Source organism: Ursus americanus, chromosome 8, assembly GCF_024610735.1.
Source record: "Ursus americanus isolate L20-20 chromosome 8, mUrsAme1.1.p, whole genome shotgun sequence".
Classification (NCBI taxonomy): Eukaryota; Metazoa; Chordata; class Mammalia; order Carnivora; family Ursidae; genus Ursus; species Ursus americanus.
In genome coordinates this window covers 45,288,493-45,311,641 of record NC_142134.1, presented here as the reverse complement: position 1 = coordinate 45,311,641, position 23,149 = coordinate 45,288,493, and the positions used below count along the sequence as shown (strand labels likewise).

At 38.4% G+C, this 23,149-nt stretch overlaps 1 protein-coding gene across 2 annotated transcripts in view; it reads right to left on the bottom strand.

The window, feature by feature from the left end:
• TXK (TXK tyrosine kinase) overlaps positions 1-23,149 on the bottom strand; it is a 65,122-nt gene that overhangs the window by 14,598 nt on the left and 27,375 nt on the right. For both annotated transcript variants that reach the window (XM_045815963.2, XM_045815962.2), the window contains 7 exons: positions 22,990-23,044; positions 15,430-15,509; positions 14,380-14,507; positions 8,941-9,015; positions 6,157-6,328; positions 3,121-3,337; positions 1,082-1,146 (listed from right to left, as the gene is read on the bottom strand). In XM_045815963.2, coding sequence (XP_045671919.1) covers positions 1,082-1,146; positions 3,121-3,337; positions 6,157-6,328; positions 8,941-9,015; positions 14,380-14,507; positions 15,430-15,509; positions 22,990-23,044 — 792 coding nt within the window. The remainder of the gene's footprint in view (positions 1-1,081; positions 1,147-3,120; positions 3,338-6,156; positions 6,329-8,940; positions 9,016-14,379; positions 14,508-15,429; positions 15,510-22,989; positions 23,045-23,149) is intronic.

The following is a 23,149-nucleotide window of genomic DNA, read 5'->3' as shown; positions in this document are numbered from 1 at the left end:
ACAGAGCCTGTGCCTCTTCCCCAGGTCAAGCCCGAGGAAAGGCAAAAAGATTCCAGAAAACAAATAGCTGTGAATGTGCCTAAGCAAATAGGGCCGTGAACTCCGGGGGTTCTAACCATGGAGAATGCTGGTGCAACAGCATCTTGCAGGCAGGAATTGGGGGTGAGTCAGCAGCCATCTACTTAGATGTTCAGCCAAGGACAAAGGAGGAGGATGGTGGCTGCAAGGATACCACTTGTCAGTGGCTAACAACAAGGACCAGACATGCCATCTCCAGTACATGGTCCCATGAAATTTGACCCCGAAGGGAGTCACGGGCATTGAATTTTTAGCAACCGGAAGGAAAGGGCGCTCAAAAGATCAATATCATTGAGCTGCAGAAAATCAGGTCAGATTTTCCACACTTGAGTCGCAGTCTTAGAGTCAACTACAGTGTACACTTGATCATAGAAATGCATGACAGCGACATGGAAAAATCAGAGCTCAACAAATTTATTCTTTTATCTTCAGGAAATATACATATATCAAAAAGCTTTTTTCTCAACCTCATGCATCAGACGAGTTGATTGAGACATTTTTAAAAATGTTAAGTTATGCCTGAAAATGACCTGAAAGAAGATCCGAAGAGTAGTCCAAAGTATCCATTCACCTCACAGCTAACATTGGGTCACGTCCTAAAATTCAAAGCAGGGCCACAGGCCAAGCAACCACATCAACACTTTCCTCCCAGGAAAGGAAGGAAGGAAGGAAGGAAGGAAGGAAGGAAGGAAGGAAGGAAGGAAGGAAGGAAGGAAGGAAGGAAGGAAAAGAAAGAAAGAAAGAAAGAAAGAAAGAAAGAAAGAAAGAAAGAAAGAAAGAAAGAAAGAAAGAAAGGAAGGAAGGAAGGAAGGAAGGAAGGAAGGAAGGAAGGAAGGAAGGAAGAAAGAAAGAAAGAAAGAAAGAAAGAAAGAAAGAAAGAAAGAAAGAAAGAAAGAAAGAAAGAAAGAAAGAAAGAAAAAAGCTATTGACATCCTCAGTTAGCTAGTAGACAGATGTAAGATTCCCTCTGGTGAGTAAAAAAAAATATTTATATATATTGTACCTCGTCATTCCGAAGTCTGATATTTTTACTATACTTGCAGCATTGACCAGACAATTCCTTGCTGCCTATAGAAAGAAGAAAAGAATCCACATTTGAATATAGTCTTCCTTTCAAGAGTTTCTACGCTCCTTTTCCTTAGTTTATTTGGGGCTGCACACTATCTCTCTGTATGAGCAGCCATGTTATTTTTTTGTTATATTGATTCAATATGTCTGCCCTCATGATGGATTTTAATGATTCTTCAAAGAAATAAAAAAAAGTAAAAAGCAATTTCAGTATTTTTCCTTTTAAAAGTTTTTAATCGTTCTCAACAAGTACCTGATAAACAGGACGACTACATCAATGAGATGTTAAACTATGAATCCTGTCATTAAAATCAGTGTGTATTTTTAAACAATGTATTTGATGCCAAAACAATTCATTTGCAGAGATCTTCATCAAAGCAAATCATTGATTTGGTTATCAAGCCTCGTGTAAGTCAACGGTTGGATAGATTCCGTTCTCTTCTAAACTGATATGTGCTTCAGTTAGTCCAAAAACAAAAGCAAGAAATGGAAAATGGTAAGCCGGAAGGAGCCAGTTTAGAAGATTCTGACAAGTGCTAGCAAGGATCTCCAAGCCGAACCGCAAGTAAAGTAAGTGCTTGACAGGGAAAAGACTCATGCTTTGCTGATAGATTTTAAATGGCATGAAGGTGGATAAAATAGAACACAAAAGAAAGCAATCAAGGAAGAAGCCAAGGATAGGGGGATCTGAGAGAAGCCACTTGGAACAAAGAGAATGACCAGAACCATCATCCAACGAAGTTCTGAATTCTAATCCCTGTCAGGAAAGACCGACCTGCAGAGACTAGGAAAGTAAGCTCGGTGAAATTGATGCCCTCTTCATCCCTTCAAAAATTTGTTCAATAGCTACTACGTGCTGGACACTGGAAACGTGCCTTGAGGGATACAGAACAGTGGTCTAAACGGCTATGAACGGGCTATGGGATGGTCTAAATGGCTATAGAAGGGCTATTGCTATGGAAGAGCTTTGCTGGGTTCTTCTATGATGCCAGGAGCAATTTTAAGTGCTTACACATATTAATTCATGTAATCCTCCCAACAAGCCCACAGGAGGAAGGTGCTGTAATTAATACCACGCCCCAGTTAACTAGCTTGTCCAGCGTCACACAGCTGGTAAGAAACAAAGGCCAGATTTCAACCCAGGCCGTCCACCTCCAGGGCAGGTGCTCTTAATCCTGGCTGCCCACTGAACTCTCCGGGGCATCTGGGGCAAGACAAGCTTTAATTTTTTCCTTTAGGATGTAATGTTCAGAGCATTCCAGCACAGAATGATTTAACATTTCTAGCCCTCCTCAATGATGCCAGTAACCCTGCTGTGATACTGTTACAACCAAACCACCTGCACATGGGGAAGGGAGACCAGTAACCTGTTCTTCACCACTGTCTGTCCAGCGCCTGGCAGAGTGCTTGGCCGATACTGGCCCTCAACACCATTTGATTATTGGTTGAAAGGAAGAAAAGTGCAAGTAATGGAAGAAGAGAGGGAAGGCGAGAGGAAAGAAAAGTAAATTAGTTTTGGTTAGTTGATGAGCGTGGTGGTTAACTAGCTCAAGGCATATTTAGAGTAATGCCTCACTTGGCTACAGCATCAAGGGGCAATTAAAAATAAAGCTACACTTCCCAGAGAATTACGTGAATAGGAAAGCATTTAGAAATTAAGCCAAAGGTATTTTATTTAAAATAGTGAAAGTCCTCAGGACTCCTGGGTGGCTCAGTCAGTTAAGCTTCTGCCTTTGGCCCAGGTCATGATCCCAGGGTCCTGGGATCGAGCCCCACATTGGGCTCCCTACTCAATGGGGAGCCTGCTTCTCCCTCTCCCTCTACCTGCCACCACTCTCCCTGCTTGTGCTCTGTCTCTCTCTCTCTGTCTGACAAATAAATAAATAAAATCTCTTTAAAAATTGTGAAAGTCCCCAATTGTCATATTCCTCAGTATAATGCATAGAATGATCAGCCACTGTGCATCCTACTTACTAAGTCCCTATGAATGAAGCAGTTCCTCTCCAGGTACTCCATCCCTTCACAGACATCCTGGCACATGCTCAGCAGCCCCTCCTTGGGAAGTGATCCCCTTCTGTCTCGGAGATAGCTCAGCAAGCAGCCGTTCTCCATAAACTCGGTGACGATGTACAGCGGCTTCCGCTGTATGCACACCCCATAGAGCTGCACCAGCCTGGAATGAGACAACTTCCTGTTGAAGAAAAACACACACCGGTGAGCAGACTCGTCTTGCACCTTAACGTGCTGAGACTCAACGGGTGATATTTACCAACTCTACGTAATTTTTGACATCAAGATACGAGAAGAATGAACCCAACCACAGAGAAAGTAGAACAGTTTCCTTTCCACTGTGCGCGCTGAATAAGTGGGGTCAAGAGTTCAAGTACTCCCCAAGTCACTGCACATACAGAGTGTTACGAGCTCCATACGCTATTTTTTCTGCTTTTCATCCTGTGAGCAAGCCTTTGGCTTCCTCATTACTGCTTCTCCTTGCTCGGGTCTTAACAGAGCTCCTGTTCCTTGAGTTTCAACTTTCCTAACTGCAGCTGCTCAGACAATTGGAGACAGATTGAAGGGAGGAAACCGTGACTGATGCATTAAAAAAGGAAAGAAAATTAAAATTTAAAAAGTAAAGGCATTAAAAAAGAAATCTTCGGATAAAGTTGGAGACTGAAAAACTCTTGCCAACTTGAAACCCTGTTCTGTATTTAGCAATCACAATCACAATCACAATCACACACACACATACACACACACACACACATGTCCTTGAATATTGCCTATTAAAATACACACAGAACTCTTTAGTCATCTAAGCTTCAAAAGCTTAGTGTTTCTTCTGGAGCATAGCATTCAGTCCTAAAGGCTTGTTATGCCAAGTAGGCATCATGGAAAACAATATTCAAGTTAATGTTTGTAATTTTAGAAGAGGTATAATAAGCCAACTTCTCTGTTAGTCAAAAGTAACTTGAAATGTTACCTTTTTTCATTCATAGGGGTAAAATAAAATCAATGACTCCGGGAGATTATTTACCTTAAAATAATGTATATGACTGATTAATTGACATATTACCATAGAATTAGCACGCAAAACCATTATCAGTTAGTGGAAAAGAGGCATTCACCTACCTGATTTTAATCTGTTGGTATATACCTTGTATATGTATATTTTGCCTGATTTATCTTCGTCATTTATAAAGCGTATTTTCAGGGATGCCATGTATATGTACGCAGAATAATGGCAGGAAAGTCACTCTTGAAATGGAATGTTGATTTGCCATGAGAAAACCACCACACTGATACCCACGTATAAACATCTGAGAATTCAAACATTACGCTGCGTTTGCTTAGCAATGTCCCCGGAGCAGTGACAAGTACGTTGACGGAACTAACACCGGCGATACAAGAGAAATCATTTGGGAGCTGGTCTGCCAATTAAACATGGCAGGGAAGACTTCCTGGAGGAGGTGACATTTAGATGACACACTTAACAAAAAGGAGTTAATATAGCATTACCAAGCTGTGTATCTCGGCAGCTAAGAGCTCAATGAGTGTCAGCTATGCAATTTTGTAAAGATGAATGTGTTTGCAACAGGATGTCAGAAGGAAATTTTTCTGCCTCACTTTCAAAAAAATCAGGAAAAATAGGCTGTGTTCAAACCCAAGAAATAAGCCATTAGCTTCATTCCTACCTCTGTAAACTTCCAGGAGCCATTGATATTTCTCACACTCCATGCATCTTTCTCCATCCTCAAAATATCATCCCCAGAAACCTTAACCCCAGATGCCCAATAAGGCTTGAACCTTTCAAGAATCCTCTCATCATGACATTGGACATCTCTAATTCTTTCTTGTTTCATAAGAGTTCCTACAGCTTCAACGTTCCCTGAACTAAACATCTCTCGGTCATTCTTATGATACCTATCGAGTCAACACAGCAGTATAATGTTTTGTTATTCCTTTAGATGCAGGAAAACTGGGGTCCGGTGCAGGTGGTACCAGGGAATAGAGCCCAGACAGATATGTGCCTGGGGTCACCTAGGGGCACAAAATCATCTTCGGGAAGCTGATATCACTAGAAAATTGTGTTTATGATAACTTCCCTTGAAATTCATTTTATTGTAACTGGATGGGAAGAGCATTTTGATAGGACACTTGGGAGAGGGTTGAGAGCCCTAAGAGATAGCATTGCTCTGCTGTTAAAGGAGAATGGGTCCAGTTAATCACTTCTGGTTTTTTGGTTGGTTGGTTGGTTGGTTGGTTCAGCTGACGTCTGTACATTTAGAACAGAACTAAATTGCTTTGGATAACAGAATCTAGGTAATGCCATCTGGGGGTTTCATTTCACCACATTGCTGCTCCTATAAGTAAGTGTTGAACAAAGACTTAAAAAATTCGATGGATTTGATTTGGCTTCTCCTGATCCAGCCCAGATTACAGACATAAACCACAGCCACATATTCAATGGAGTCGAAATGCTGATCTAGGAAATCACAGACATGATCCCATAGGAACAGCATCCAACAGGCCACAAGAGTCACTTCTGTTAGAGCTCTGGATCCCTAAATTCTCTGAAAGCAAATACTTTATCCTTATATGACTATTTAAACAAAATCAACATTTTTTACTTCCAGGAAAAGTGAAAGGAAGGAAGGAAGGAAGGAAGGAAGGAAGGAAGGAAAGAGGGAAGGAGGGAGGGAGGGAGGGAGGGAGGGAGGGAGGGAGGGAGGGAGTAAGGGAAGAAATCCTGTAAAGAACATACACGCTTGTCACTTTCATGGATTACTTCATGTAATTCACACACTGATGCAGTGACAAAGGTATTGTTACCTCCATTTTATGGGTGAAGAAACTGAGGCTTGGAAAGGTGACATGGAGGTCAAATAATTTGCCCAGGTCACACAGCTAGCTTGGGCAGAGTGTGACATAAATGCAAGTGTGACTGCTCCAAAATCCACATTCTTTCCATGACATGTTGTATGCTGTGTATCCGGGTGTGTTTATACTCACATCATCACTTTAGCCTCTTCGATGAAATCCTCTTCGGACATGGAGCCTTCGCTGATGGCCTTGATAGCCACCCGGATGTGGGCTCGCCATTCACCTAAATGGACCACCCCAAACTGACCGCTTCCAATCTCCTTCACAAAAGCCAACTCAGCAGGATCTATCTCCCACTTTTCTAGAAAAGGAAAATATCCATGTTACAAGTTGGGAAAAATTTTAGCTAGAAGAGACTTAGGAATTATCTAGATCTTTCTGTTACAAAGAGGTTAAAAATGTTATCAGTGCAGGGAGCAGAACTATAATCATTTTTAATACCTCAAGGTCATTTACATGTGTAGTTCCAGAATTCAAGTTTAAAGATGCAAACTTGGCTTGCTTGGAGAGGAATTAAGGATATTAAAACACTTTAAAGATGAAAGGCAATACTTTGCATTTCTGAACCAAACCAACAATACTAGAGCTGGCCCCAAGAATATGTATGTCCCCATCTGTTTTTGTCCTGCTGAGTAAACTTGTGAGGCACAGAACATTTGGCCCCCCCTCCACCTTCCCCCCCTTTCAAGTCTTCTATTGCTCCTCTGCCCACTCCCACCCCTAAAGGGCTTTTCTGCCTTGGCGTCTTCTAGGTTAAAGACTAACAAATTCACCTAATAAATACGTCCAAAGCTAGAATTCTAACTCACATGTATCTAAGTGTACGTTTGAAGTGAAATTTGTGTTATGGTATATTTCCCTTCCATAAAAGCCAAATGAGGAAAAAAGAACTCTTTTTAAAATAGCTCTCTTGAAAAACACTTGTGAAGGGTCACTATCCGTTTTTACATAGCAACACCGCCATCTGGTGGAATGTTAGAATAATGTATTTAAAAGAATTGTAAAGGCCCCCTCCCAATAGTAGGGTATGTTTTATTTATTTATTTATTTATTTATTTATTTATTTATTTATTTATTTATTTATTTATTTATTTATTTATTTATTTAGATTTTATTTATTCATTTGACAGAGAGAGAGAGACAGTCAGTGAGGGAGGGAACACAAGCAGGAGGAGTGGGAGAGAAAGAAGCAGGCTCCCAGCAGAAGAGCCCGACGCGGGGCTCGATCCCAAAACTCCAGGATCACGCCCTGAGCCGAAGGCAGACGCTTAACGACTGAGCCACCCAGGCGCCCCAGTAGGGTATGTTTTAAAGGTAACATGGGAGACTATATTTATGACTTTGATACTGGCATAAGTTCATTCAACAGAATATAACCATAAAGGAAAATATTGACAAATTACACTTCATAAAAATCCTGTTAATCAGATACACCCCAGTAAGAGAGGGAAAAGGTAAGCCACAGATTGGGAGATGTCTCTAAAACATGTAAGAAGTAAAGAATTCCTACTCAAAATATGAAAAAATCAATTAGAAAAAGGCAGACAACTATGTTTTTAAGGGTAAAAAGCTGGAATAGACTATCTTTCACAAAAGTTGATCAAAATAATCAGTCATCAGGGAAACGCAAATTTAAACCCCAATGAGACACCACTACTACACATACCAGATTGGCTAAAGTGAAAACCAAAGAAACCAACCCACAAGAATACTAAATATTGGCAAGGGCAAAAGCGTGGAGCAGCTGGAACCCCACACACTATTGATTGAAGCGTAATTTGGTATAAGCTTTTTGGAAAATGAACTAAATCTGAGTGTGTCCATACTCTATGACCCAGCAATTCTACTCTAAAGTATATATCCCACACTGTTGGAGCTTAAATGTGTACCGAACGTCATCAAAAGACATGCAAGAATGTCCATAATGATGTTATTTATGAGATAAAAATTGGTTTCAACCCAACTGGCCATCTAACGACAGATGGGTAAATGAACTGCGGTATAGTCGTGCAGCGCCGCGCTACACCCAATGGAGATGGACCAGCCACGCCCGACACCACGGAGGAAGAGCAAGAAGCCGGGTACAAATGCACGGTGTCTTATTCCGTTTATATTAAATAGGCAAAACCAGGCAAAACTAATGGACCTATAAAGTTATGAGTTAGGCACTGTTCTACATGTTAAAAAATTGAGACATTTATTTTTTAAAAATTAAATAGGACTATGCTTGACTTAAATAAATGGCTAATGGCAGAACTTTTATTATATATATTGTATTAAGGGCAGAGGAATAACCCAGGACCCATAATACCCTGAATCATTCTCCCATCCTAATTAAAATAGAGACCGAGTCCTGGTTATCTGTCACACTATATAATTATGTGATCGTTTTCTCAGTACTTTCTGTTTCTCACTAAGGACAGAAATTTAAGGGAATAAAGTGTCACAAATTACAAAACAGAATTCTTTGACTCTTATTTATTCTCACAGATCTGCAAATATACATCTTCTAGAAAATAGTTCAAATTAAACTTTCTATAGGTTGTATTTTAAAAAGGTGATGAGAACACTCTTTCGAGCAGGCTGTCTTGGAGAGCAGTCATTTCCCAGCCACCCCTGCACCCAGACAGCAACAGCTCACACAGCCAAATAAAAAGAATTCTAATTTATCAAAAGAGTTCCTGCTAATGTATAACGAAATTTGAAGTAAAACTGAAACACTTCTTTCCAAAATTTAAGTTGCTCTTGTGAGATGCATATATTTAAGTATCTCAGAAGGGGGAATTTAAACTTTAAGAGAAAAGCTATCTAGACATCTCAGAAAAGCTACGAATTTAAAGAACATAGAGGGAACTTGGGGATAGAGTCTTTACTGGATTTGATATTGTACTTGGGTCCACGTGCATGCATTACCATAGCTAAAACCAGCTGTGGCAGGCAAACAGCTGCCCATCAGTCCAACGGGGTAGCGGAGACGGGTCATGAGACCTGGGGAGAGAGAGAAGTCGGAATTTCAAGCCTACTTACTAACATAAAAGAAAAAAACAATATACCAGAAGACAGTGCCAATCTTCAAATAAATTAGGCAAAAAAGTATTCTCCATTAGTCTATTTACTTATTTTTCCCATTTTTCATAAAATAATATTTGCTCATTGGACACACATTTTAAAATTCAAGAAAAGACGGAGTAAAGATCTCACAAAATCTTCGCAGCCAGAGAAGCGCTGTTATCATTCTGGTGAACACCTTTGCAAAAATCTCTGCGTATATATTTGAAAGTATATACACACCCAATATGTTCCACAGAAAAGTAAATGTTTTGCTATAAGCTTTTTACACTCAGTATGTCTTTGATATAGGTTAGTGACTATAAATAGAGCTTAAAGTTATTTCTAAGATGTTACTATTGTAAAATATGCTGTATGTTTTTGAAACATAAATTTTTATGCACCTCTCAAATTATTGCCTTAGAATAAATTCCTTAAAAATGTGACTTCTTGATCAAAGCACATATACAAAAATTGTACTAATTCATTCAACCACCAATAGTGTTTAAGTGTACCCATTTTCTGACCCCACTTCTTGAGAGTGGTTTTTCTTTTTTTTGTTTTGTTTGTTTGTTTTATTTTTTTTTTAAAGATTTCATTTATTTATTTAACACAGATAGAGACAGCCAGCGAGAGAGGGAACACAAGCAGGGGGAGTGGGAGAGGAAGAAGCAGGCTCACAGCAGAGGAGCCTGATGAGGGGCTCGATCCCATAACGCCGGGATCACACCCTGAGCCGAAGGCAGACGCTTAACCGCTGTGCCACCCAGGCGCCCCTGTTTGTTTGTTTTAAATAGCATGGTAGAGTAAATGAGGCTTCTTTGGATTGGGTCAACATGTAGTATTCTGTCCCATCATTTTCAATTTAGTTCAACAAGTCTTTATTATTTATTTCTTCAACTAATGTTTACTCGGGGCCTACCTCGTGCCAAACATCATCTAGATGGTGGGAGAGAGCAGTGAAGCAGTGAATGAGACAGAGATAGTCCCTGCTCCCCTAGAGCGTACATTTTAGTGGAGGAAGAGAAAAAAACCAAGTACATGCACACACAAGAAAAAGCAGCAGATGATAAGTGGTATGCAGAGTAGACAAAATGCAGCTTCTACTGATGGGTGCTCAGGGAAGGCCTTTCTGACAAGATGACAGCTATGTTGACATTAATTGACAAGGAGCCATCTTACAAAGATCAGGAGAAAAAACATTCCAGGCAGATGGAACAGCATGTGCAAAGGCTGGAAGACAGAAACAAACTTGGCCAGTATAAGAAGAGAAAGAAGCATCATTAAGTGTGTATTGTGTCAAGATACTGTTCTAGGTAGATCTCAAAGATTCTGGAGGACCAAAGATGAATCAGGTGAGGACTCTGTACTCAGGGGCTCCATCTCAGTGAGGGAAGACAGGCAGAGAATGGCAATTCCAATATAAAAGGAATAAGTCCGTGCTGGAAATACATACGATGCTCCAGGACACAGCGCCTCACACATTTTTGGATTCAAATGAAGATGAATATGACAAATGGAGTTAACCCATGAAGAGACTCTGTGAAGAATACTCCAGGCAGAGGTAACAGCATGAGATGATACCTAGAGGTATGAAGCAGGATGGGCTACTTGAGCAAAAGGTGAGAGACAGAAGAGGCAAGAAATGACACTTGAGAGGTAGATAATATTCTGGTTATGATGTTGGGGAATGTAAGCCATGTTAGGGAACATTACATCATCCTGCAGGTGAGAAGGAGCCATTGAAAGTCCCCAAATAAGGGAGAGGCACGGTCAGATTTACATTTTTGGTAGATCATTCTGACATCAGCATAGAGGATGCATTGAGGGGAAGTCACCACTGAAGATGAGAGCAGTTAAGACCATTACAGCTGTCCAAGTGAACAACGATTAGAACAGCTAGGAAACAAAGAGAGGCAGGAACCTATATGAAACACACTTAGGATATGAAATTCATTGCACTTGATAATTAATCAGAAGTTCTAGAACAAATAGTATGGAATCGCAAAAGGCCCTGAATAACCAAAACAGGCTTGAGAGAGAAAAACAAAGCTGGAGGTATCATGCTCCCTGATTCCAAACTATACTACAAAGCCATAATAATTAAAACAGTATGGTACTGGCACAAAAACAGACATGTAGATCAATGGAACAGAATAGAAAGTCCAGAAATAAACCCAAGCTTATATGGTCAGTTAATCTTTGACAAAGAAGGCAAACACATACAATGGTGAAAAGATCTCCATTGAAGGCCTCTTCAATAAGTGGTTCTGGGAAAACTGGACAACTATATGCAAAAGAATGAAAGTGGACCACTTTTTTACACCACATACACATACACACAAACTCAAAATGGATTAAAGACTTAAATCTAAGACCAGAAAACATCAAACTCCTAGAAGAAACCATAGGTAATAAGCTCTCGGACATCAGTCTAAGCGGTATTATTTTCATCTGTCTCCTCAGGCAAGGTCAACAAAAGCAAAAATAGACAAATGGGACTACATCAAACTAAAAAGCTTTTGCACAGCGAAGGAGCCCATCCACAAAACAAAAAGGCAACCTATTTGATGGGAGAAAATATTTGCAAACGTTATGCCCAAAAAGGAGTTAATATCCAAAATAGATAAAGAATTCATACAACTCAATATCAAAAAAAGAACAAACAATCCAATTTAAAAAATGGGCAGAGGAGCCGAACAGACATTTCCCCAAAGAAGACATACAGATGGTCAACGGACACATGAAAAGCTGATCAGCATCCCTCAGCATCAGGGAAATGCAAATCAAGTACACAATGAGACAGCACCTCACACCTGTCAGAACGGCTAGTACCAATCAGACAAGCAATAACAAGTGTCGGCGAGGATGCAGAGTAAAGAGAACCCTCAGGCACTATTGGTGGGAATGCAAAATTGTGTGGCCACCATGGAGAACAGTGTGGAGGTTCCTCAAAAAACTAAAAGTAGAACTGCCATGCAATCCAGCAGTTCCGCTTCTGGGTATTTCTCCAAAGAAATAAAAAACAATAATTTGAAAAGATATATGCATTCCTATTGCAGCATTATTTAAACAGCCAAAATACAGAAGCAACCCAAGTGTCCACTGATAGATGAATGGATAAAGAATATATGGGTGGAATAATGAAATATTCTTCAGCCATAAGAAAGAATACATCTTGCCATTTACAACAATACGGATGGACCTAGAGGGTATTATACTATGTGAAAAAATCAGAGAGAGAAAGATAAATACTGTATAAATTCACTTATATGTGAAATCTAAAAAAACAAAGCAAACAAAACAAAAATGTAACATCTGTACAATCTGGTGGTTGTTAAAGTGAGGGGCTGGGCGTGATAGGATGGGCAAAATAGGGAAAGGGGATTAAAAGATACAAATTTTTTGTAGGAGATACAATGTATAGCATAGGGAATATAGTTAATAATATTAACAACTTTGTATGGTGACATATGGTAGCTAGATTTATTGTGGTGATTACTTTGTAATGTATATAAATGTTGAATCACTATGTTATACACCTGAATATACTATCGTATGGCAACTACACTTCAATAAAAGAAAGTTTTCCAATAACTGTAGAAAAGGAGGAGAAGAAGGAAAAGAAGAAGGAGGAGGAGGAGGAGAGGGAGAGGAGAGAGGGGAGAAGGGGAAGGGAAGAAAGGAAGGGAGGGAAAGGGGGGAGGGGAGGGAGAGGACACAGAGGGGGAGGGGGAGAAGGAAAGAAGTTATCCGTTAAGGAGACTAGAATCATCTCTTGTGACTCTGATGTTTCCAGCCCCTGTAACTGGCAGGATGATGACACTGTTGTCTGACATGGACAATAGGAACAGGAGTAGGTTTGGAGGGAGAGCAGTGGTTAAGATGAAGATAATTGATGTACATTATAACAAAAATATCAAGACCTAAAGCAATCTTATAAGGCAGAAAATGAAACCTTCCCTTACCCCCAGTGTCATTCCCCAGAGGTAAACATTAAGTTTGTAGTCTGTTATAATCTTATTAGTTTAAAAATTATTGCCTAAACTTCAACAGAATTTTTCTATGCACACATACGTGTGCATTTTTGTTTACAAAAGTGGGACTATATTCTCATATACTGCTTTGCACTTTTTCTCTCTTTACTAAACAACTTATCGCTGAAATTTCTTCATGTCGGCACATCCTGATCTACCCTAGTATTTTTTTTAACCACACCAGCATAACCACTCTGTTTCTCAAATTTTTTCTTTGAAAGGAAGGAAAAGAAGACTGTGAAGAAAAAAACTCAGAACTGATCTCCTGATTCTAAGGATTTCTATCTCTAGACACAAACACATCCTCCCTGGTCCCACTCAGACTCACTGCTACTTTCTCGCTAACCAAACTCCCAGAGACCATCTAGAATGTCCATGCGGACTCATCCCATAAATGGATTAAAATGTCCTTGGATTTACTCTTGATATTTAGAACCAGTGTAATGGAAAAGTGGCCATTTTCCAAAAGGTTTATTTTTTTTTTTTTGTCAACCTAACTTTTCATAAAAGAAATCTAAAAAAGTACTGTATGACAAGAAGTCAAAACAACATGAAAAGTTATAGTGGGTTCCAAATTCTATAATGTTGAGGTAAGAAGATTCCCCTACTGGTTCAAAGTGAACTGGGACAGGTTGGGTGAGGGCTGAAGGCCAGAGCTGTGATTGTAATTGTGGTGGAACTTTCTGGAATCCTATATCTTTCCATAGATGATAAGTTTGCAAAATTAGCAACTATTGCAAACAACATCTGGGGAAGGGGTTTAAATGATGCCTCTGCCTTACTTAAGTCAAATTTTAACTGTGAAATGCTGTGTCTTATACAATTTTTTTGTGTACTCCAAACAAGAAAGGACAGAGAATGAGATGTTGAAGGGTAATTTTCTTTACAATTGAAGTAGAGAGCAAATTCATGGGGCCAAAGAGAAGGAAGCATGATTATCGAGGGAACTGGAAACTCCACTACACTTAGCCTTATGTAAATTCCAAGAACAAATGCATTGATGATTACATTGCCTTTTGCTTCTCTGCCAGCTATCATTTTTTTCTAACCTGGCAGAAATGTAAAAAATCAACCTACCTCTTGTCCCCTGACTAGAAAAACAAAGAAGCATCAATGAGGAGAAATGTTCAGAACACAGGTTGTATTTTGGGCTCTTACAGATCTCTGCAGGGGTATTTGTTCCTGTTAAAAGTGTCTGAGATCAAAGATACATTGCCCATCTGGGGCCCGGCTCCCTGACTCCCCCAGCCCAAAGCTGCTAACTTACCTGCCGCATTGTGCTGGTGATACCAGATCAAGTCAGGGATTGATTGAAAGAGGTGTCTTTCAGCCACGTACCACTGTCCTGAGTCATTCTTTTTAATCTGGTAATGTTTGATGGTAGCCTCCATATTTCTACAATCCATAAAATGTGAGTTCGTAAACAAGCAAAAGATCACTTTGGAACTAAGTCAATTCATGAAGCAATAGGACTCCACCTCTAAAACTTTGATCCTAGTGACACTACACACTGCAGAGCGGGTTAGATTCAACTGGTGCCTCACCATCCCCTGGTAAATTCCTGAGCTTATTGGGTCCTTAGATTCAAACATAACTTCAGCCAAAGTTTTCTAGTTGACAACTCCAGTGTCTAAAATAGTGAGCCCAACAGGGACACTTACAAGTATTTGCTGAATATCAATATCAGTTCAATGAGTGAATAAATGCACTGCGAGGGATGTAAGGAGATATGAAACAAAGAAAGGAAGAAAACCAATAGAGGGTATATTGATGAGCCGGTTTGCTATGAGCTCCTGGGACTCTAGGCAGCCATGGGAGACTGTGGAACACGTCTGAGAATTGTCCCACGGAAGTGCACAGGAGCTGAGGGGCTAATCTGCCATTCCTCATTGATGGAGGGTTGCTCCTAGGATGCTAAGTCTCAGGCACTTCCAGTCTACACACGGGAACCCCGAGTTCCCACAGCCAGAGGACATCCTCCAGCAGAAAGGCACGGGAAGCTTTCTGAGTGCAGGAGAACGCTCTGTGGGCAAACCCCAGGGTAAGGCAAGGGATACGAGGAAAGCACCACCACTGTCCGTTGCCACTAAGCCAACTTCCTCATGATTGAGAAGAGGAGATGGGAGAAGTCACGTGACTTGTCAATGTCACACAAGGAGCTTATTAGGAATGCAACTAGAATCAATTAGTTGTACTAACTTCTAGGCCAGCAATCTTCTGTGCTAAGCTCTCTTTTTCTCCATGTGACAATGTCTCCATGAGAAAGACTGTCCCAAGGATTGTTATCTCTAAAGTGATCAGAATCACAACTGCTTACCTTCTAGCTTTTATAAACACAGAAATTGTGTAGGATCCCAAATGTCTTGAATCTCTGACGATAAATGCACCTTCTTTAGACTGCAAAACAATTCATTGTACAAATTAAGTCCTTATTAGGAAGAAAAACAAACCTACATCTCAGGAACGAAAACTAAACCATACTGACTTACTATAAGTGGATGAGATTGTTTTCACAAATATATGCCATCTTATCTCCCTTATATGTTAAGAAGTCACCCCTATAAAAATATTTAATTGGGACAAGAATTTATAATTTTTAGGAGTATTTTTAAAACCTTGTTCCTGATTTTTCTAAGAAAAATTCTGCATTTCACAACCTTGTACCCCACCATCTCGTTATTTTTGTTATATCGATCAACATAATAGATACACATCGCTGATGAATAGGAAGCACTGTGAGACAGACCAGCAGGTTGTATTTTGGAAGAAAAGAAACAACACGCAGGTGGGGTGAGGGAGGCTGCGAGAAATATATCTGGAAAAGCGGGGAGTGGGAAAGTGAGCAGAATCCATGACAGGGATGGAGAGAGAAAAAACTTTGAGGGAGTCTGGAGAGAAGAGAAGAGGAGTGATTTTAGTTGTCGCCAGGGTATATGGGAGAGACAACAGAATCGGCAGGAGAGAAGAATATTGTAAGTTTGATGGTAGACTATGAATTGGATTCCCACTGACATCCTCCAGGAAACCCCAATAAAGCTGTAAATTGTTTTCAAATGACTTTGAATGTTGGACTGTTTGGTTTGTGTTGTTGGTTTGATATTGTAAAAAAAAAAAAGTTTTCACCTTTTACTGTGTGTTTACACATGTGGGGAGGGAACATCTCAGCAGCTTGCCAAACGTGTGAAAGTTTACACTTTCAAAGTGCCAACAAGTTGCCTGAGAACTGCCCAAAGCCAACACTATGGTGCGACCCTCAAGCAGAGTCTTCTCCTCCTGCTAGATGCTTACCAAGAAACAAGCCTCATTTTCTGGTCAAACTTTTAAACCAAAAAAATCTCTTACAGCCATTTAAAATAATAAAAATCTAGCTTTTATTGAATTCCTACCATGTCCATGGATTGTGTTACATACCACAGAGGACAGAAGACGGAAAAGATGAAGATGCAAAAAGTAAGGTTGTATGTACAGCAGACACGTGGGTAGTCTATACATTTACATATGCATATATACCATGCGTTTAATCAAGTTGTATAAGTAGGGACCTTCTCTTCGAGGTGGAGAGAGTGCAAACAACAGTCATGACCACAAAGCAATAAAAGTAGAAATTAATAACAAGCCCCAAAGGAGAAAGCTACTACTGCACATACATTTTTAAGTTCTCTTTTTTATATTACTCAAGGAAATTCAAATAAAAATGAAAACATCTAGAAAACAATAAGGAAATGTCAAATATCAGAGGCTCTACTATACAGGTCAAACAGCACTCAGTCTTACTGCTTATATCAATAAACAAAGGAAATTCGAAATCAATGTATCTACCTCAAAAAGTTAGGACAAGAACTAAGTCAAGTAGAAAAAAGAAATGAAGGAAGACAAAAGCAGAAAATAATCAATTATAAAAACAAAAATATAATAGAGCTAGTCATTAAATTCAAAATCTGGTTATAGAGGGGAAAACAATGAAATAGGTAAGTTGCTAACCTATCTCACTGATAAGTAATAAGGAAAATATATCCAAAAGGTAAGCCACAAAGCTCCAGGAAAAAAAAAAGAAAGAATCACCTTGACTCTACACAATACATTTGAAAACTTCAGTGAAATGAGTGATTAAGTAGCAAAACATAAAACTTATCAAAATTGATTCCAGAAGATCTGGAAATATTAATGGACCCACTGAATGGGAAAATGGATAAGGTTTTAAAAGAGCTACAACATTAAAAACACCACGGAGACGTATTGTGATGTTGCATGATTCCAGGGCATGTGAAAAGAAGAAAAACTTCTGAATTTTTATATAAAGTGGTTTTAATATCAACACCAACAACACAGTAAAGATTGTGCACAAAAGGGAAAACTGCCAACAAGTCTCACTCATGTCCACTCAAAAATCCTAATTAAATATTAACAAACAGAATCCATAGCACAGTGGAAGAATAATATACCATGACCAAGAGGGATTGCATTCAGAAATAAAAAAAATAATTCAATATTAGGGATTTTATTCATATAATCCATCCTGTGAATAGGTATGAGGAGAAAAATCTCACGAACATCACCATAGATATTGAAAGATCATTTGACAAATTTCAACTTCTAGAATCAGTTTTCTTTAAATGCTCAGTAAAATAGTAATATATATGTACTTCCTTAACACAATAGCCCATATTTACATTAGTCCCAAGTCCAGCATTTTGCTTTCTGTGGGAATCATTCCAACTAAAATTAGGAAAAAGAAATGCCCACTGTCAGCACTGGTATTTAATATTGTTCTGAGATGCCAGCTAATGCAATTAAATGAGAGGAAAAACAAAAAACAAAAAACCGACCAAGAAATACTGTATTAAATTGTGAAAAGGAGCTGACATCATCACTGTTTGCTGTTGATAAGAGTCTACCTGAAACTCATGAGAATTAACTAAAAAACTGCTACCACAAGTGTTTTTTGAATTCATCAAAGTCTTCTGTTACAAAATTAATTCACAGAACTCAAGAGTTTTCATAAGTAAAAAGGAAAAAAAAGACAGCCATTTATAGTAGCAACAAAAAAATAAAATACCTTAAAATAAACTTACAAATAAATGTGCAAAGGCAATATGAAGAAAACTTGAAAATGTTCCTAAAGGGGCACCTGGGTGGCACAATCAGCTGGGCCACCACCGCTTGGTTTCTGCTTGGCCATGTCTCAGAGTCTTGAGATCAAGCCCCGCGCTGGGCTCTGCGCTCAGCCTGGAGTCAGCTTGGAGTTTTTTTCTCTCTTTCCCTCTGCCCCCTGCAACCGTGCACGTGCTTTCTCTCCCTCTCTCTCTCTCTCTCTCAAATAAATATATAAATCTTCAAAAATAAATCAGTAAAATGCTCCTAAAGAATATAAAGATGTTTGCTTTTCTCATTAGGTTTTCAATCTATCCAAGATTTATTTTTGCTTGAAGTAGGGACCTAATTTTAATTTTTTTCTGTAGGAATAATTAATATACGGGTCCCAGAACAAACTGGTCCCAAGCCCCACTGATTTGTAATGCCCAAACAATTTTCCCTAAATTTCTGTAAATTTAATGCACCAGCAGGAAGCTTTTTAAAGCTAGGCAAAATAATTGTGAAGTTCATATGTATAAAATATAATAATAATACGCAACTAATGAATCATCAAACTTTACATCAAAAACCAGGGATGTACTGTATGGTGACTAACATAATATAATAAAAAAATATTAAAAAAATAAATAAATAAACTATCAATATATTTTGTGACAAAAAAATATATATATATATATACCTCCAAAGTATATCTGGAAAAGAAGAATGAGGGAGCCACACGAAGAGAGCCCCAGTATTTCCAATATTATAAAGGCATCACCTAAATACACAGGCTGATCAATGAAACCAAGTAGTGAGTCCAGATGTAGTCCAACACAGTTGTGTTTATGATGAAAGTGGCACCTCAGATCAGTACAGAAAAGATAAACACTTGGTAACCATCTAGAAAAACAATCAAATCAGATCCATACCTCACTCTACATCAGGAATAATTACAAATGAATCAAACATGCCTATGTAAAAAATAAAACCACTAAAGTAATCAAGAAGCATGGGAATTTTTTTTTATAAGCTCAGAGTGGGTAGGATAATTCTAACCTGACACAAATCCTAAAGCTTTACACAAATATGTCTGATAAATTCAAATACATAAAATTCAAGGACTATTCATACAAAAAATATGTATATGACAATTGAAAAACTGGGAAAAGTATTGCCACATATCACAAAGAGCTAATTTCCTTAATGTAGCTACATAGGTCCTACAAATTGTGAGGAAAGCATTAAAAAAAAAACCCAAAATTTTGCAAAGGATATGAACAGACAGCTTACAGAAAAGGAGATACAAATATATAAAATTTCATTTACACAGAGATGCTTAACACTCCTGGGATAAGAGAGATGTACATGAAAGCCACACTGAGATGAGATGTCAGAGAGCAAAGTGCCACACGTATCATTAACACTTGCCAGAAAGGTTGTGAGAAAATGAGCGCTCTTACATTTTTAGGAGGTATATAAATTGTACAGCTCCTATAAAGCATATTTTAATACCTACCAAAATTAGACACGTACATTCCCTTTGACCCAGAATTTCTATCTTGGAGGATTTATCCTTCATATATACTCACATAAATGGGAAAAGATGTGTAGGTAGGTTCCTATGGCAGTACTGTTTTAAGAGCAAAAGAGTGTATACCACTTAGATTCCCATTAAATTTTTTTAAAGATTTTATTTATTTATTTTAGAGAAAGAACACAAGCAGGGGGAGGAGACGAGGGGGAGGCAGAGAGAATTCCAAGCAGACTCCGGGCCAAGTGCAGAGTTCCCTGCAGGCGATCTCACAACCCCAAGGTCATAACCAATTGGAAACCAAGAGTCCAGTGCTCCACCCCTCTATTAAATTTCTTAAATAAATTGTGATATGTCCAAAGTAAGAGATACTAAGCAGGTGTAGAATGAATGAGGACACTTTCTGTGTACTGATGTGAAAAGTTTCCTTCTCAATACATATTGCTGAGTGAAAAAAGTAATGTACACAAGAGTATATGTAACATGTTACCATTTGTATAAAAATAATGATATAAGAAAATTTATTTCTATTTGTTTGTGTATGTATTAAGTATCTTGAAAGGACACAAAATAAACTAATAATAGAGGTTGTCTATGAGGAAGGGAACAGGCATCTTAGGGACAATGATGGAAGGAAACTTCAAAATCTTTTGATTTTTAAACTGCATGAACTTACTACTGAAATATGAAATAAATAAAATTATAAGATACTTCTATAAAAATTTACACAATCAATTTAAAAATAAAGTAGGCAATTCTCCATGTAAATATAAATTATCAAACATCTCAAGAAGAAAAGGAAATTAGATCAGTCATCAAATATCTGTTTGAAAAAGCAGCATGTCCAGAGATACATATAACTTCAAGGAGCAAATAACTTCTTTCCAATATAAACTATTTTAAAGATTGGAAAGAGACAAAACCTCATGTCCCAACTCATTTTATGATGCTAGTACAGCCTTTATACTAAACCTAAACAAATAGAGTGGGAAATTAGAAGCCAGGCCTCTTGTGAAATAACAGGACAAATGCTAAATAAAGTGTTAGGAAACTCAGACTAGGAATATATGTATTTTAAATGCCTCATGACCAAGTAGGATTTAATCCAGGTACTTTAAAAAAGTAGAAAACATATAAATTACAAAAATATTTTAAGATATATGGGAAAAATATGTATATTTTTAAAAATATCCACACACGTAACACACACACACACACACACACACACGCACGCACACTTTAGACAGATTGGGACCTAAATATGAAAAGCAAATCTTTAAACCATTTAAAAGAAAATATAAACTTCCTTTATTACTTCAGGAGAGGGAAGAATTTATTATACTAAAAAAGGAAAAAAGATCATAAAAATTGAGAAATTTGATTAACATTTTAAAATTAAAAATAAGAAAAGAGCATTAAAAAATTTTAGGGCCAAAAATCAGAAGAAAATAGTGGTAACATATAACCGACAAAAGATTCAGAATATACTTTTAAAATACATATCAATCAGTTACAAAAGCAAACACACTATAGAAAAATGAGCAAAGAATATTAGCAGTTCTGTAACAGCAGAGGAAGCCCAACTAGCCCGCACACACGAAAGTCACCCAACTGAACTGTTTATCAAGGAAACGCACATTTTAAAATATATATACAATTTCTCAATGAATTGAAGGAACATATGAAGCTACCATCTGTTGGCAAGAATGAAGGAGACCAGTCTTCTCATTGCTTATAAGAATATAAATTAGTACAAGTACTTTGAGTCATGATTTCAAAATATCTAGTAATGCTAAGTCTGCACATAGTTTCTGACCCGATCATTTCTGGGTATAACTGAAAGAAACCCTTGCCCTTGTGTACCAGGTGATACGTACAAGGAAGTTCTCGGCAGCATTGTTCATAATACTAAGAAGTTCAAAACAAGGTGAATGATTAGCAATACGTTTTGGTATACTCATATAATGAAATATAGCAGTTAAAGGAATGTGTTTGCTCTTTATGTATCCAGGGGAAGGAAACTGAAATACAATGTTTCATTAAAAATCAACATACATATGATCTCCCTTAGGTCAAATGTTACAACACATAACACTATAGGTTGTTTATGCATCCATATACGATAAAAATATAAGCACACGGTTGCAATGAGAGCACATTTGTGCTGTTTGGGTTATGGGTGTGCGGGGGGTTGTTACCTAGTTCCCCATTCTAGTCTTCGTAGGGAGGTCAGCCCCTGGCTCTGTGCTGGCTTCCGGTCAGGCGCAGAGTCTCTCCTGCTGACCCCGCACAGCCCCTGGGTTTTTGGCTGTATCACCTGTGACTAACTTGCTTACTGTGGACTGACTTGAGAACTTTCCTTCTCCAGTTCTGCCTACTTGTCTTTAACACCTTTGTCCGTTCTAGACCTACTAATATCACTTTACGGGAGGCCACCTGCTGTCACCATGCCAGGTGGGTACCACATCTGCTGCCACATCCCGCTTCCTCCTAGCCAGTGCAGCCGTCTGAGACAGGGTGTGTGTCCCTTAAACTCTAAGCCCCTGCTATTTACCAGACCTTCCCTGGGTCTTGAGCCATTACTGGCACTGACTTTTTAGTTACAGAACTGATTCTTTCTCACTCCCATTTCTAGATGTCCTCAACATCCGACAGCAGTGCAAAGTGACACACATACCTCTTACCTAGTTTCTAGGTTTGACTCTACATTTACCCCCAGTTCATATTTACCGTCCGTTGGAAACTATATGCAGTTTTGTTTTGCTTTGACCTAAAAGAGCAGTTTTGATCTGAGTTTGATATTTTGGCTACCCTACTCTTCCTTTTGTTCCCAAAGAACAAAGAAAGTGCAGCACTCAGTTTTTTTTCTATATTTGTATTTTTTAAGAAGCCTTAGCTAAGCTCAGAAAGACAGAGTGTATATTTTATTGTCCGTGATGCAGAGATACATGGGCAATTCCAATACAGACTCTACTGCGGAACGCACTTTGGAGTGAATGAGGAGTTTGGGTAGGTTGGAGATGAAATCATTTCAGGAAAAATATATTTCTCAAGTTACAACGAAAGGCAATGAAAAACATGAGCTCATACAAATACACCTGGTTTACAACTTATCGGAAAACGCGCAGTAGAGATAAAGTTGTAATAATATTTTAGAACTGAAAAGAACAGGAAGTAATAAAACTTTTTAGTTTGGTCAAATCTTTACAATGTACATCTCTCAGAAATTTTGAAAATATCCACAAGTTATTCATGAATAAACGGAATTACCTCTTGTCTCAAAATACGTTCTGCCTGATTTCTGGTAATGTTTCTATGGTACCACCTGTAAAAGCAATAAAAATAATTTTAAAATTTTATCTTCCATTTTTTCCAGAAAAAAATATCCCTGCTTCATTTTCTTCATTTTTAAGAACTTTATTCCAGAACT